The sequence below is a fragment of the Antechinus flavipes genome, chromosome 2 (genome assembly GCF_016432865.1).
Source record: "Antechinus flavipes isolate AdamAnt ecotype Samford, QLD, Australia chromosome 2, AdamAnt_v2, whole genome shotgun sequence".
Classification (NCBI taxonomy): Eukaryota; Metazoa; Chordata; class Mammalia; order Dasyuromorphia; family Dasyuridae; genus Antechinus; species Antechinus flavipes.
In genome coordinates this window covers 62,756,678-62,773,039 of record NC_067399.1, presented here as the reverse complement: position 1 = coordinate 62,773,039, position 16,362 = coordinate 62,756,678, and the positions used below count along the sequence as shown (strand labels likewise).

General features: G+C 37.2%; 1 protein-coding gene across 1 annotated transcript in view; it reads right to left on the bottom strand.

Moving 5' to 3' along the window:
- TK2 (thymidine kinase 2) overlaps positions 1–9,813 on the bottom strand; it is a 41,555-nt gene extending 31,742 nt beyond the window's left edge. The window contains exons 1-3 of the mRNA XM_051975081.1: positions 9,170–9,813; positions 4,434–4,471; positions 1,806–1,880 (exon numbers count right to left, since the gene is read on the bottom strand). Coding sequence (XP_051831041.1) covers positions 1,806–1,880; positions 4,434–4,471; positions 9,170–9,380 — 324 coding nt within the window. The 5' untranslated portion in view covers positions 9,381–9,813. The remainder of the gene's footprint in view (positions 1–1,805; positions 1,881–4,433; positions 4,472–9,169) is intronic.
- Between the last annotated feature and the right edge of the window lie 6,549 nt (positions 9,814–16,362).

Sequence of the window (16,362 nt, the reverse complement as noted above, 5' to 3'; positions counted from 1 at the left end):
GTAAGGATCTGGTGAGGTTAATATGTTTAAGTACTTTGCAAAACCTTAAAACACTACATAAATTCTAGTTACTGTTATGTCATTTTTTCCCTTCCAAGGTGACAGATTCCTTGAAATTTACACACAAACCCTTTGGGGATTCATGGACCCCAAATTAAGAACTCCTGATTTAGACAAAGTGCTCTTAGAAATTTTTGGGCAGAGAAATTACATTCACCTGTGAGGAATGGGGAAAGGGTCAGAAGATCCCAAAGAAAAGGAGGGAAATCAACAGGTGGAGAGGGAGGAGAGCCTAATCCAGGTTTTGGGAAGAAGGTACAAGCAAAAACCGAAGGAGTGTTAGAATCCTTACAAAGTGATAAGTCACTTATCTAATTTAGCATGGTACTTAGCAAATTCTCTAGCTCACTAACGTATTTAAGGACTCATTGGAGTTCACACTTTTGGGAGATTCACAAGTCAGAAACCCACAATCCCACTCTCTCAGAGGAGGAGTCAACCTTTGAGTCCACACCTCCTGCACTTCCCCCACTGAGACCAAGGCTGGGCTGAAAGGCTCTCCAGAAAGCTGCCCAGCCCCAGGCAAGAAGACAAGACTGGGAAGGAGAAAATAAACGTTTAGATTTTATCAGCTGGCTGTATTTGCGGTGATTATTATTCAGAACCGAAACTAAGGCTGCCTCCAGAAAACCTCCCCATGAAAACTGCTCACAGAGAACCATCGTATATCATATAAAAGAAGAACACCACACAGGAGAGAGTGAGATAAGAATGGGGACAGGAAGCAGCATATAGAATGCAGAATGTCTCGAGATTTCAATGATGATTATAATAATAATAAAAGCCTTCAAGACAGAGACCTAGCAGAAAAGATCTAGGCAACAGGCCAAGGCAGCTTTCATCCCTGTTGCCTTGTCTGCTGTTGGACTAAAGATTATTTCAGCAAATCTATAAAAGATGAATTCCTGTTTTAATGCTTATGCTTGATTACAAAAAAAATTATTTTATCCATCTATGGAATAGTCCATAGAACATTAAACATTTTTTAAATAGTAGGAGACTTGTCCCAAGACATATTTCTATCTGAACTTTTGAACATGATAAAAATGAGATAATAACAACAAAATAATAATGATAAAATAACCAACAATTTAGTCCCAGCTAAAATCCCATCTTCTACAGCAGTGGTTCTCAAAGTATGGTCTAGAGAATCCTAGGAATCTCTGAAATCCTTTTAGAGGGTCTACAAATTCAAAAATAGCTTTTATTTACAATATAGTAAATGTCTATAAATATAATCCAGATAAACAAAAACTCTTTGGAGAGATCCTCAATAATTTTTTATAGGATAAAGATACTGAAAACAAAAGTTTGTTCTACAGGAAGCCTTTCCCAAGTTCTCTTGAATCTTTAATACCTTCAATTTATTAATTTTTTGTCTTAGAGTGTATAATTTTTTTGTACATATTGGTTTTCTTGTTGTCTCCACCATTAGACTGAAAGCTCTTTGAAGGCAGGGGTTGTCTGTTGTATCTTTTTGTATTCCCAGAGCTTGGCACAGTGCCTGTTGGGTAGTAGGTACTTAATAAATGCTTACTGACTAATTATAATGCTAACAACAACAGTTCACATTTAAGGGGCTTGAAGGATTTTTTGGGAAAAGTTCTATGAAAGACCTTGAATGTTAGATCCTAACTAGACCTTGGAAAACCATGATGCTTTCACAATTACCTCATCCCATTAGACTCTCTCAGCTATATCTAATATTTCTCATACAACTTGACATAATATTTCTGAATCAATACCTCAATGTCGGTCATCTTAGAAAAGTAGTCCAGGCATGTTGTTTTCCCACTCGCGATATTACCTTCGATACAGATCTGATGAGAGATAAATTGTTATTAGATATTAGACCCAGAAACCATCATGGGGATGGATGGGAAATAGAGCCATGGGGTCAACTCTAACTACAAATAACAACTTTAACTTCAGTCGTTTAAGAATTCCTGATTTCCTCAAGGTTCCTACTCCTTCCCTGGAAGCAGAGAGAAATCCTTTCATGCTTCGGAGATTGCCATGAGCTGATGTTAAAAATCGTCCACTTGTGGCCAGCCCTTTAGTGATGAGCTTCCATTCTTAGACAGTCTGGTCCTCAGATTAAAGACATACCTGGTCCATCCATGAGCTTTTCCTACATGGTAGGATGGACCCAAGCTAGTGCTGTGCTACAGTAGCCTTCTTGCACCCAGGGTCAGAATGGGAGGGGGGCTTACAAGAATAATAATAACTATCATGCAATGAATGTACTGTCACTGAAATGAGTAGTAAGCAAACAATGCATTTGTTTTCAGATACAAACAGAAGCAAACAACAACCCTGGGAGGTAGTTGCTTTTATTTTAATAATGATAAGCAAACCCATGTTTGTATTTACATTGATTTATTCATGGGTTTAAATTCTCAGAATGCCCCTGGGAAAGAGTTAGGAGAGAAATAGGATGATAATGCTACTGCTGATGTTAACTGTTAATAACTCCCAGAGATTTTAATGACCTGGTAGCTTCCATTCTTCTTCCACTTTATTCTTCCCCATGTGCCTTAGTAACAGCAACAATGACACTGGCCTCTTTCTAATTTTTTACACAAGACATTCCATCTCCTGACGGCATTTTCACTGGCTGTTTCCCAGGCCAAAAATGTTTTCCCCCCTCACCTCTTTCTGCCTCCTGGTTTCCTACTAGTCCTTCCTAAAATCTTACCTTGTACCAAAAAACCTTTCCCAGTCTCCCTTAATCACCCCAATTGTGTCAAATTTAAATTAAATTTTTTAAAAATGGAGAAATCGCTAGAGCAACAGCCTCAGGAGGATCCGAGTTTAAATCTGACCTCAGACACTAAGTCTTAGACCCTAGTTAAGTTACTTAATCCTAATTGTCTCCAAACTTGGGAAAAAAAGGGGGGGTGGGACAGGACAACTCTTTACCCTTCTGTGATTATCCCCAATTTATCTTATTTCTCTCTTGTTTATACCTAGTTATATGAATGTTGTTTCCTCCATTAAATTATAGACTCTTAAAAATCAGGATTGTCTTTGCCTTGCTGTGTAATCCCAGTGCTAATCCCATTATTTGGCACACAGTAGGAATTTAATAAATGCTTGTTGACCTGACTTAACCTACAAGATTTAAGGTTACAAGACATTTTCTTGATAACAACCCTGACAGGCAGACAGTGTGAAAGGATTATGACCTCCATTTCTGAAAATGAAGAAACTGGGGCTCAAAGGGGAGTAAGGATCCTATAGGATCACAGATTTCAGGCTAAAAGAGTTCTAGTCCAATCCCCTCATTTTTCTGAATAAGCCTCAATGTCAGTTTGTCATCAGTAGATCCAGGCTTATTGCCAGGGGGTACTGCTTCCCAACCCTTATGTGTTTTCTGCCTTTTGAGAAAGACAAAGGTGAAAAATAACTCTTAAGTATCAAAGCAGCTCTGCTATAAAGTGAGAATATGAGGGTATTAGTAGTGGTAATAATAATCCTGGCTGGGATTTATGTATCACTATGAGGTTTGCAAAGTGTTTCACAAATACCTCATTATTCTCACAACTCTGTAAGGCAGATGCCCATTTGGCAAATGGGGAAATTAAGGCTTAGGTCAAATTAACTTGACCAGAACCACATAGTTAATAAAATTCATTCTCTTTTTTTTTTTTTTTTTTTTTGAGGAAATCAGAGTTGTGATCTGCCAAGGGTCTACAACTAGTAGGTATCAAAGGCTAGATTTGAATTCAGGTCCTCCCCACTCTATCTATTATATTACCTTGCTGCCTCACTAGTAAGCTTTAGAGAGAAGATCTGACCTCTGACTTCCTAAATTCAAGTCTAACTTTATTCTTATCAACTGCCTCTAATACAAGATGTCAATTCCACAAAGTCTTAAAAAGCAAATCTCATGCTTCATCAAATATTTTATATCTTTTTCATCAGCATGACATTTAAACTTGGACAATCTGGTTCCTATTCATATTTCTAAGCTCATTTCACATTATTATGCTCCAGACAAACTGACACAAACAGTCTACTTCTCCTTGCATGGTCTCCTGTTTGGAATGTATTCTCTGTTCACTTCCACCTTTGAGAATCCCTCTGAGCTTCCTAAGGGCAGTTTGACCCCAATTCCTACCCAACCTCTGCCTCATTAAAGTTCTCCCCCTCCTTAAATTCTCTAGGATTTACTTCTCAGTTTTACTTTGTATTTCCTTCAGTACAATTACAAGGTCCTGGATGGCAAAGCCTTTCTTGTTTGTATCTCTGCATCTCTTCCACACAGTGGACAAATAATAAATGTATGTTACCCTGAATTACAGTCGTAAAAATCTCAAGATAAAACAAAGACCCTACAATAGAAGGTGTGCATATAAATAAATACTTACCACTGCCTTTCGGTCCCTTTCATTTTTCTCAGGTTTATCTAAAAAAAAAAGGAGGGGGCATTATTGAAATAGTTATTTCAAGGAAGCTAAATATCACTGTATTGGGGTTTATCCTATTATTTCATGAACTCTACATGAAATGAGATAGCGAAGTGATACAGTGGATAGAGCACTGGTACTGGATTCAGGAGAACCCAAGTTCAAATTCAACCTCAAACACTTACAGACTGTGTGACCCTGGGCAAGCCACTTCACCATGCTTGCCTCAATTTCCTCATCTGTAAAATGAGCTGGAGAAGGAAATGGCAAATCACTGTGGTATCTCTGCCCAGAAAATCCCAAATGGGGTTAATAAATGACTGAATTGAAATGGGGACTGAAATAACTGAACAACAACAAAAAAAAAGAACATGGGAATTTTATGTCAGAAGACCTCTATTCAAATCCAGGCTCTGCCACTGTATGAAGGCAATGAAATCACTTAGAACCTCTCAGAGTCACTGTTTCCTCATTGTAAAATTTGTAAAAATGTGTGCCCTCACTCACAAAAAAACCAATGGCTGAAAGCAGAGAGAATATTTTATAAACTTTAAAATGCAATGGAGCTATCATAAAGAACTTTGAACTGGAAGTCAAAAGATTAAGGACCAAATCAACCTACGTGACTGTGAGCAAGCCATTTAACACTTGTGGATCTCAGTTTCTTCATCTGAAAAATGAGTATAATATTTGCCGTCAGGAAAATGCTCTGCAAGTTGCAAAGATCTTCATAAGTCAACATGAACTATTATTATCACGTATTATGGAAATATTAGACTTTGAAAGACAGTGGAGAATAGAAGGGCCTACAGTGCCATGGTCCTTGGGTCACAGAGAGTTGGACATGACAACAACAAATTATGAAAATAATAATAATAAAATTTACTTCTCTAACCAAAATCTTGGAAAAAATATGTAAAACTATACATGGCCTCCTTGTTTTTGTTCGACTCTGTCACCCCATTTGGAGTTTTCTGGGCAGAGATACCACAGTGATTTGCCATTTCCTTCTCCAGCTCATTTTACAGATGAGAAAACTGAGGAAAACAGGGTGAAGTGACTCACCCAGGGTCACACAGCTAAGAAGTGTCTGAAGCTGGCACTCTAAGTATTGTGCCACCACGTACTTTGCACTGCTTAGCAGCTCAGGAGAAGAAGTTACTTCTGAGGTCTCCCTGACCCACGGAAAACTTTTGAAGCCAGAATTTAAACTTAGACCAATGACTGAAGCAAAAAAAGTGCTTCAAAAGAAAGAGAAGCATGGAAATAATCCTAAAAGACTGCCAAAGGGTGATTAATTACAATCCATCTTGCTCCAGGAATATTGGACCATGAAACACAGCTTCATGGAAATAACAGTGATTTGGAGTCCCAGAACTCAGACTCAAATGTTGGTTCTACTACTTACTAGCTGTGTGTTGGGCAAGTCATTTGATCTCCCTCAACCTCATTTTCTTCACAGATAAAATGAAGGTGTTAGACTAGATGAGGCCAAAATTCCCTCCTCTCTCCCCACTTAAAGGCTGAGGATCATGGATATAGAATGTCATTATCAATTTTCTTTTTCGGGTAATTTTGCTTAGCTTATTGCTTAGGTATTTTTCTTAAGTACGAAAGAAGAGTTCAATGGAGGCTTTGTATTAGGAAATAACTAGGCTGCAAAAAAATATAAGACATCCAAAAAGTTTTTTTTTTAAAAAATACAAATAAACTAAGGAGAGTTTTACCATTCAATAAACATTTATTGTTTATTAAGCATTTACTGTGTGCAAGGACCCATTCTACGCAATGGAAATACAAAACTATATATTCAAGCTATATTACTCTTCTCTTCAAATTAGATAGTATTTGGAAAGTGCTTCCACTTTCCACTTTCCAGGTACTTCACCTTCACCCAATTAGATTCAATAAGTGAACTTTTGAGTGGAGAAAACAGAAAAAAAAAAATTTTGCTTATATTTACATAGTGATTTTAATTTTTACAAAAAGCTTAACATACTTCATATCATTTGATCATAAAGGACTAAGTAGATAAAATAGTTATTATATTATTATTCCCATTTTATAGATGGGGAAAATGAAGCTCAGAGAGGAAAAATAATTTAGCCAAAATAATACAAATAACATATAAAAGAGCTGGGAGTTAAGCTCAGCAGTCACACTCTAAATACTATATAATGTTATGTGTACCACACAGTATTCATTTTAAACCAAATGAAATTTGTTTAAGATAGGAAAGTCATCCTCAAGCTTGTGACTACTGAGGCAAGCAATGAGATATATTCAAAAAGGCACTGGAACAAAAATCAGGTAATTGGGCTTCCAGCCCCATCTTTACTACTTAGAACTTTGGAAAATTCAACCACATTTTGCCATCTGTGAAGTCCTCTTTACAATTAGAAGAAAACAAAAACAGAAGAAGACATCAGGTATATCTAATAAATTTTTTCTGAAATATTTAGAGAAGGTATGGACAAGAATTGAGAAGGATAAAAAGACAAGGAAGGATGGCTATATATATTCAAAAGGGTGCATCCTGACCAATGGAACAACTATAATCTAAGTAATTTGGCCTAGATACAACAGGAAATGGGTTCTGTGTTAGAAATCAAACACTTACTAATTGTGTGATTCTGGGGAAATAACAACCTCTGATTGCCTCAGTTTCTTCCAACTGTAATATAGGAATTATAAATGCATCTACCTCCCAGAATTCTTCTAAGAGTCAAATGAAATAATATTTGTAAATTTAGCAGCAGAGCACCTGGCACATAACAAACACTATATAAATGCACATTTCCTTCTTTCTATCTCTGTAACCATGGACAAATCATAAAACCTCAGCCTCCTATCACCATCAATAAAAACAAGAAGAAAGGATTGCACGTTCAGTAAGGTTCCTTGCAACACTAACATTCTACATTCATTATAATACTAATGGCTACTATTTTCATAGTGCTTTAAGATTTGTGAAGCACTTTCTGATGAGGTACAGCTTCTAGGCAAAATATAGCAGTAATCCTGAGGTCCCCTGACCTTAGAATTCTATTGTTCTTATAATCGGTCTGTCAATGAGTCTAAAATCTCCTGGCTTTAGGAAAACTATACAAACATTGCTACAAACATTGCTGACTGTCAGCTAAACAAGCAGGTGGTCAGTGATAACCAAGTTCCTAAGATAATAGTGAATAGATCACCCTTCAAACCTACCTGTAAGCTAGGGGTCCTCAAACTACGGCCTGCAGGCCAGATGCCGCAGCTGAGGACAATTATCCCCCTCACCCAGGGCTATGAAGTTTCTTTATTTAAAGGCCCACAAAACAAAGTTTTTGTTTTTACTATAGTCTAGCCCTCCAACAGTCTGAGGGACAGTGAACTGACCCCCTATTTAAAAAGTTTGAGGACTCCTGCGTGTAAGCCATAAAATTAGCAAATAAGTAACATAAAGCTTTGGTTTCTATAACTTCTATAAATTTGTCTTCTTGCTCCTGGTTCTTTGCTAAATCCTTTTGGAACTTAGCCCACTTCAATTAGTCTTACTTTTGTGGTGGGTTTTTTTTTTTTTTCCCATTTCCCATGCTTTGTGGTATCTCCCCTAACTTTTCCTCCTTAGAGCTAACTCTTTTAGGTGCGAAGTCCCTCTCAGGATTTAGCCTGCCAGCTAAAGATACACCCCAACCTCATGGATACTCGCTTTCTACTGGGTAATTGTAAGTTCCACTGAGGAGCTTGTCTTTCATATGCTCTTCCACTCTATTTCATCTTTACTATTCCCGGTGTCCCTTGTATCCCTTCCTTTTGTCCATAACTTATTTCCAATAACCTAATAAAATCTACTTTTAGCCAAAGACAATGGCCATTGTGAATTCTTCACATGGCTGTACTCCAACTTTAGGTGTCTACCATCATCTGGTGCCAAATCCCACATTATACATCACATCACTTTCTATATTACTTCTTTTCTATCCAAATAAAAGCGCTCTGAAGTAGGTTTCTGCAAACTAAAGCCCGGGTTAAATGACTTTTCTGAAACTAGATGTGTCTCAGGGAGGATTGGAACTGTTTCATTCTAGGGGTGCTTTCAGCTCTGGTACTCTACACTCCCATTCATCAAGGGATGCCCGATCTAGCGTTTCTTTTAACACTAACATTCTATTTTCTGCCGATTTATATTCCAATGTCCTTTTATATCTGTGTACTAAGTATTACATCACATATACTATGGGCCCTTTAAGCTCTAACAAGCCTCGTTTCCAGGTTTTTTACAGCTCCAACATTCCACGTTCTAACATCTATTTTCAAGTGCCTTCTACCTGAGACAGCTCTATATGTTTTAAGGGCCCTCTCAGCTCCAACAAGGCATGTTCTACAGTTTCTCACAGCGCTAACGTTCTGTATTCTGACCTCTCTTGTCCCTGATACTCCGCTGTTGTAACGGCTTAACCATCGGCGTTTCCAGGTGCCTTACATCTCTAATATTCTATATTTTAACGTCCCTTATATCTGTGACACTCTAATCCTGCTCCCTGCGCGCTCATTTCCAAGTTCCTTACAGCTCCATAACGTTCTATGTTCTAACAATGTGTTCTCATGGCCCTTTCCACCTCCAAATCCACAAAGCAGAGAAAGCCTGGGTTCTTCCTTAGAACAGAAGGGGGAAGGAAGGTTACAAAGAGCAAAACAAACAGGGGGTTTACCCATGGGCCAACCACGGGACGGAGCGGGCTGCAGCTGCCCCTCGGAGCCCGAAGCCATTGTCAGCCCGGGGGGGCGGAGGTGCTGATGACGGACCAGAGAGGCCAGAGGGAGGAGCCTTCCGCCGCCCGGTGCAGGTGCTAGTCCATGGGGCTGCAGCCCCAACCCGGGGGGCTTCAGCAGCAACCGGACCCACGCGCGCACTGGCACCATGGAGCCCTCGCTGTGCGGCCAGCACCGCGTAGACGAGCTGCCGGCCTTCGGTGCTTCCGCAACAGTCTCCTGACGCCGGCTTGGCTTCCTGCGAGGGCTGGTGGCGGATGCTGCAAAGGACCCAGCCCTCGAATGGCAGTGGCTCTGCGGCCGAGAGGCGGGCTCTTAAGGCCGCACCTCCCAGTTTCATCAGCTGGAGAAAAATCAAGCCCAGACTTGCCTGCCGCCGAGAGCTCTATAGTTGCTTTTTTTTTTTTTTTTTTTTTTTTTTGCTCCCACCTAAAAGTCACACGAGATGCTTAGCTCCTTATGGTTATACCTAGTTATGTAAATTCAGGAGAAAAAGCCAAAGATATAATTAAAGGAACACATTTAGGACCCTAACTCCTCTACAACTGCCCCGCCCCTCACCCCCGGCGGCGTTTTGCTGCGTCTTTCAGCGCTGAACTAGATCCGACGTTTTTAAACGTAATTACGTTACGGATCCCTTCAGCAGCCACGCGAAGAATATTGATTCCTTTTTAGGCTCTTAATAAATGCTTGTTCACTAGGAAGAACACTGTTTTTAAATGCATAAAATAAAATACAGAGCATTGCAAAGAACATATATTAAGTTCTTTCCATACAAAGCAGACACTGTGCTAAGCTCTGGGGATACAAAGAAAGGCAAAAACAGCCCCTGTCTCACGTAATGGGGGCGGGGGTGAGAATTGAGTGGGAGAGGTTATAATGAAATATAGTTATCAATTTTTTTAAACCACCCAAGCTCGGGGCAGTTAGGTGGCTCACAAGGCAGTTAGGTAGCGCAGTGGATAGAGCACCAGTCCTGAAGAAAGGACAGCCGCTTAACACTGTGTGACCCTGGGCAAGTCACTTACCCCCAATTACCTGGGGGGGAGGGGGGAAAGAAGAAACAAAACATCAACAACAACCCAAAAAAAAAAGTCAAGTTCAAGTTCTAGACCATCTTTGATTCTTTTATCCTAAGAGAATAATAGGTCCAAGAACTCTTTCCAAAGACAGAGGTAGGATTGAAGCCCAGCTTTCTGACTCAGAATAAACCAATCTGATAAAATTAGTTACTCCTGAAACCTTTCCGAATAGGAACTTTTCACAAGTTGGCACAGTCATGTAATAAACATGCACTTGCATGCAAAATCCTGTGCTAGACATTAGGAATCCCAAAATTTAGACAGAACACAGTCCCAATTTTATAGTAGTTCTTTTTGTAGCAAAGAACTAGGGGTACTTGTCAACTGAGAAGCATCTGATCAACTTGTGAGCTGTGAATGTAAATGGAATATTGTTGTGCTATAAGAAATGAGGAAATTGACAGTTTCGTAGAACTCTAGGAAATATGAAATGATGTAAGTGAAATCAACAGAACTAGGAGAATAAGCTATTTAATAATAGCAACATTATAAAGAAAAACAACTTTGAAATACTTCAGGCTTTCAACAATATAAATGACTGGACAGAGATCTGATAATGAAGTAAAATACCTGCTGACATCTTGACCCCCCAATCCTCTTCTTCTTTTCCACTATGCATGTTGGTTAAATTCAGGATGTAAATAAATTTTAAAAGAGGAAAATAAAATCAACTCTAATCAATGCAATAATCAACCAGAACTTTAAAGTTTTGATGATAAAGTATGTTACCTACTGACAGAAGGGTGATGATCCAAAGGTGCAGAATAAGACATACATTTTTGGACATGACAAATATTTGAGTCTATTTTGCTTGAATATTATTTGTTAAGAGACTTATGAGTTGTTGTTATTTTTCCCCTCCATTTTGAGAGAACAGAGGATGAGAAATAGGAAGGCTAAACAAAACAAACAAAAACATGGGATGTTAGTTATACTCTAGTGTGTTGGCAATAAAGGAGGGAAGGGATATCACTGAACTATTTAAAGTGTGCAGAAGAATGTTCAAAAGGAAACACTGACAAGCAGAAAAAAATTTAAATTTGATAAATTTATTCACTTAAAAAATGAATTATTGTTTCTGGGTTTTGCCCTTTCATAATTTTCCCTAGTATCCCTCCCTACCTCTGGGAAGACAACCCATATAAGAAAGAGTATTTTTTAAGTTGCAAGGGGTGGGGGGGGGAGTGAGAAGGGAAATTAGCACAATCAATCAACATAGTGAAAAAATTGGGGTTTTGGTCTAAGAGAAAGATGGCCAAATGATGATTCTTTTATTAAAATATTGACATCATAGCTGTACCAGATCTAAAACTATTTTATAAAGCAGCAGTCATCAAAATCATTTGGACTGGCTTAGAAACAGAGACTGCTAGGTGGTGCAGGATAGAGCACCAACCCTGAAGTCAGAAGGACCTGAGTTCAAATCTGATCTCAGACACTTAATATTGCTTAGCCGTATGACCCTGGGCAAGTCACTTAACCCCAATTGCTTCAAAAAAAAAAAAAAACCCACAAAAAAACAGGGTAGCTGATTAGTGGAATAGGTTAGGTTTATAAGATACATAGTCAAACACTAAAGTAACTCCAAAGACCCCAGCTTCTATTTCACAAAAATTGCTGGCAAAATTGGAAAATAGTATAGCAGAAATTAGGTATTGACCAACACCTAATACTCTTTACCAAGATAAGGTCAAAATGAATTTATGATTTGGACATAAAGCATGATACTTATAAGCAAATTAGAAGAACCAACAAATCTGTGGAGAAGAAAGGAATTTATGGTCAAAGAAGAAATAGAGTACATTATGAAATGCAAAATGGATAATTTTGATTCTATTACGTTAAAAAGTTTTTGTACAAACAGAACCAATGCAGACAAGATTAGAAGGGAAGCAGAAAACTGGGGAAAGGATTCTGATAAAGGCCTCATTTCTAAAATATATAGAGAATTGACTCATATTTATAAGAATACAAACCATTCTCCAGTTCAAAGGATATGAACAATTTTCAGATGAAGAAATTAAAATCATTTCTAGTCATATGAAAAAATGTTCTATATCATTATTGATAAGAGAAATGCAAATTAAGACAACTCTGAGGTACCACTACACACTTCTCAGATTGGCTGAATTGACAGGAAAAGATAATGATAAATGTTGGAAGGGATGTGGAAAAACTGGGACAGTTGGTGGAGTTATGAATTAATCCAACCATTCTGGAGAAAAATTTGGAACTATGCATACCCTTTGATCCAGCAGTATCTCATCTGGTACTATATTTCAAAGAGATTATTAAAAAGGGAATAAGACTCACATGTGCCAAAATATTTGTAGCAGCCCTTTTTGTAGTGGCAAGGAATTGGAATTTGAGTGGATGCCCATCAGTTGAAGAACAACTGAATAAATTATGATATATGAATATTATGGAATATTATTGTTCTATAAGAAACAATCACCAGGATGATTTCAGAAAGGCCTGGAGAGACTTACATGAACTGATGCTAAGTGAAGTGAGTAGACTCAAAAGAACATAAAATTATATCATGATCAATTCCAATGAAGGTGGCTCTTTTCAACAATGAGTTGATTTAGACCAATTCCAATAGACTTGTGTTGGAGAGAGTCTTTTACATCCAGAAAGAGGAGACCGAAAGTGAATCACAACATATTTTCACTTTTTTGTTGTTGTTTGCTTTCTTTCCGTTTTCTTTCTCATTTTCCTTTTTTTTTAATCTGATTTTTTTATGCAGCATAATAATTATGGAAATATGTATAGAAGAATTGCATATGTTTAACATATATTGGATTACATGATGTCTAAGGGAGTGAGTAGGGGAAGGGAGGGAGAAAAATTTGGAACACAAGGTTTTGTAAGAGTGAATGTTGGGGCAGCTAGGTGGCTCAGTGGATAGAGCACCAGCCCTGAAGTCAGGAGGACCCGAGTTCAAATCTGATCTCAGACACTGTCTAGCTGTGTGACCCTGGGCAAGTCACTTAACCCCAATTGCCTCAGCAAAAAAAAAAAAAAGAAATAAAAAAGAGTGAATGTTGAAAACTATCTTTGAATATATTTTGAAATAAAAAGTTATTTTTAAAAGGGCATTATTAATAAAATAATTAAATTATCGAGAAAAAAGAAAATAAAAAGTTGGAAAGCATATACAATATTCAACATCAATAATAAATCAGCCTGAAAGGAGTCTTTCTTCTAAATTAAAGCCCAAGGAGGACAATGACTTCCTTGGAATCGTGGACCAAGTTTTGGGAGAAGTAACATGTATGCACAGAAAAAGATACAAAATGTATACAGCTTAATTACAATGTTATCTTCTACACATAAACTTCCTTAGTGTGTCATGATCAAATAGTTTTTAATGATATGGAATAAAATGCAAAATAAATGTATAAAGTCCTGTCAATTGTATCCATCTTCTTCCAAGTTATTTGATGGGTAAATTTTCCCCCAAGCATATACTAAAGTTCATAAAGAAAAGGAATCTGGAGAGGGCAATCCATTTTATTTATATTACTCATAAGTTAAAGACAAAATAAGGAATATGCATTCCCTTCCCACCTTACAAGATAGCAGATTTCAATTCGTATTGTACAGTGCTGATGTGGTTCCAATTTTCCCAGTTTGCCTTGGCCTGAATACTCCAGCATCCTGCCTGAACCTGCTGCTCAGATCACAAAAGCCTTGGGTCAATCTTAACCTAATCCTTTACTGCCTTCTTAGAGGAAGAGTTAAAAAAAGAAAAAAGAGAGCGACCCCAAAGCACAGCCATCACTTTTTTACCCTATTGTGCTGGTTTTCGATTCTGTTGGTAGGAAGGAACAAAGGAAGGGAGGGAAGGAAGGAGAGAAGGAGGGAGGGAGGGAGAAAGGGAAGGAGCAAGGAGGAAGGGAGGAAGGAAGGAAGGAAGGGAGGGAGGAAGGAAGGAAGGAAGGAAGGAAGGAAGGAAGGAAGGAAGGAAGGAAGGGAAGGAAGGAAGGGAAGGAAGGAAGAGAAAGGAAGGAAGAAATCTTGAGGGTAATTGGGGATGACAAGCAATTTTCTTCCTCAATTAAGATCATCAAGAGTTGTTCCATCAGTTTCTATATATCTTTTTCTTGAGTCTAGAGAATCTCCACAAAAGAAGAGGATAATGTAGCTTCTCCCAAATTATATAAAAAGGTTTACTAACAAGGAAAATAATGGAAAAAAGAAGTAGAAAGAAGATGAACTGGTTCTACCAGTTATATTATACACAAGTTAAATTATATATAAAGATGTATATGTGTTTTTCATGTCCATGGAAGGTATGCCCAATGTCAACTAAATAAAAATTCTTCTCTAATGTCTAAGGAAGCAACTTAGAAATGAGGGGCATATTGAAGTACCTCCTTCTTTATAATATCCCAGGTTCTTGTATTTTTAAAAATTATTTTCCTTTACATCATTGTGTTCATTTAGCATCTTGTTCTCTTGATACTACTTACTTCATTTTGCATCAGTTCATAAAAATCTCAAATTTCTCTGAATTTCTTATAATCACTACTTTATCATATTCCATTATAGTCACATTCTGCAATTTGTTTAGATATTTCTCACTCATAGGCTCTTTTTTTTTTCAGATCTTTGCTAGCACTAGAAATATTTTAGCATATATATTTTGACTTTCTTGTGGTACATATCTAGTAGTGGTGAGTCAAATTTAGTCATTTTAAGCAGTTTTACATTGTTTTCCACAATGATTAGATTAATTCACAGTTCCAATCACACTGTATTAGCGTGCCTATATTTTTAGAGCCTTGCCAACAACTACTTCTTTCATCATTTTTTTCCAATTTATTAGATTTGAAGTAAAATCATAGGGTTTTTCAAAATTGTATTTTTCATATAACTAGTGATTTGACTGATTTTTATAAGGTTGGTGATTATTTGCATTTCTTCTTTGAAAACTACTCATGTTCTATAACCATTTTTTGGGGGGGGAATGGTCTTGGGTCAATTCCCTCTTTATCTTGGTTATTAGATCTTCCTCAGGAGGTTTGCATGTTAAAATTTTTTTTCTTAATCAAGAGTATTTTTCTTTTAATATTAACTAAATTGCTTTTTTATGCAAAAGATTTTAATTTTACACAACCAAATTGCTTTATATTTCATGGCTATCTCAATGCCTGGTTTATTTAAGAATACTTTTTATAATCAGTTTTGTAAAAGATACATGAATGAAATCTTATCTTTAAGTCAAACACAATTGGATCTTAGAATTTTATTTTCTTTAATATAGCAAGCTACTAAACTGTTTTCCCATTTTCCCAGCAGCTGTTGTTGAATAGAACAATTGTATTCCTGGGTTTAATGAACACTGAGTTACTATGTTCAATTTCTTCTGGATCATGTTTATCTAGTCTTCTATTCTTGATGATATAAGTCCTGTTCCTGATGATTTAACTCTCTTTTTAAACAATTACCAAATAGTTCTGATGATTATTGATTTGTAATATTGTTTGAGATTTGTTCATGATAAGCCTACTTGAATTCAGATTTTTTTGGAAATTTTTTCATTTAAGAATCTAAGCCTTTTTTTCTCCAAATTAATTTAATTAATTCTGTTATTATTTTTTCTATTTCTATAAAGTAATTCCTTTGTAACTTAAATGGCTGTTATAGGAGCTCTAAATGTAACACAGTGCAGCTTTTACAAAGGCATATTTAATTCCAAAGACATAACTACAAATATATTCCCTCCCATACATGAGACACATAATCTCCCTTGCCTTTTTGTACCATCTTAGTCTCTGGTGTTATTAGTGAAATCTGTAATGATTGGGGGGAAAAAAGCCCATCCAAGATATATTCACAATTAACATATATGCAGAAGTACGTGAGTGTCTATAAACCAAAGCTATTCCCCAGTGTCCATCGGTTGGGGAATGGCTGAACAAATTGTGGTATATAAATGTAATGGAATTCTATTGTACTTTATGAGAAACAGGCTGATTTCAGAAAATCTGGAAAGATTTCCAGGAATTGATGTTCATTTCACAAAAGTGAAGTGAGCAGAA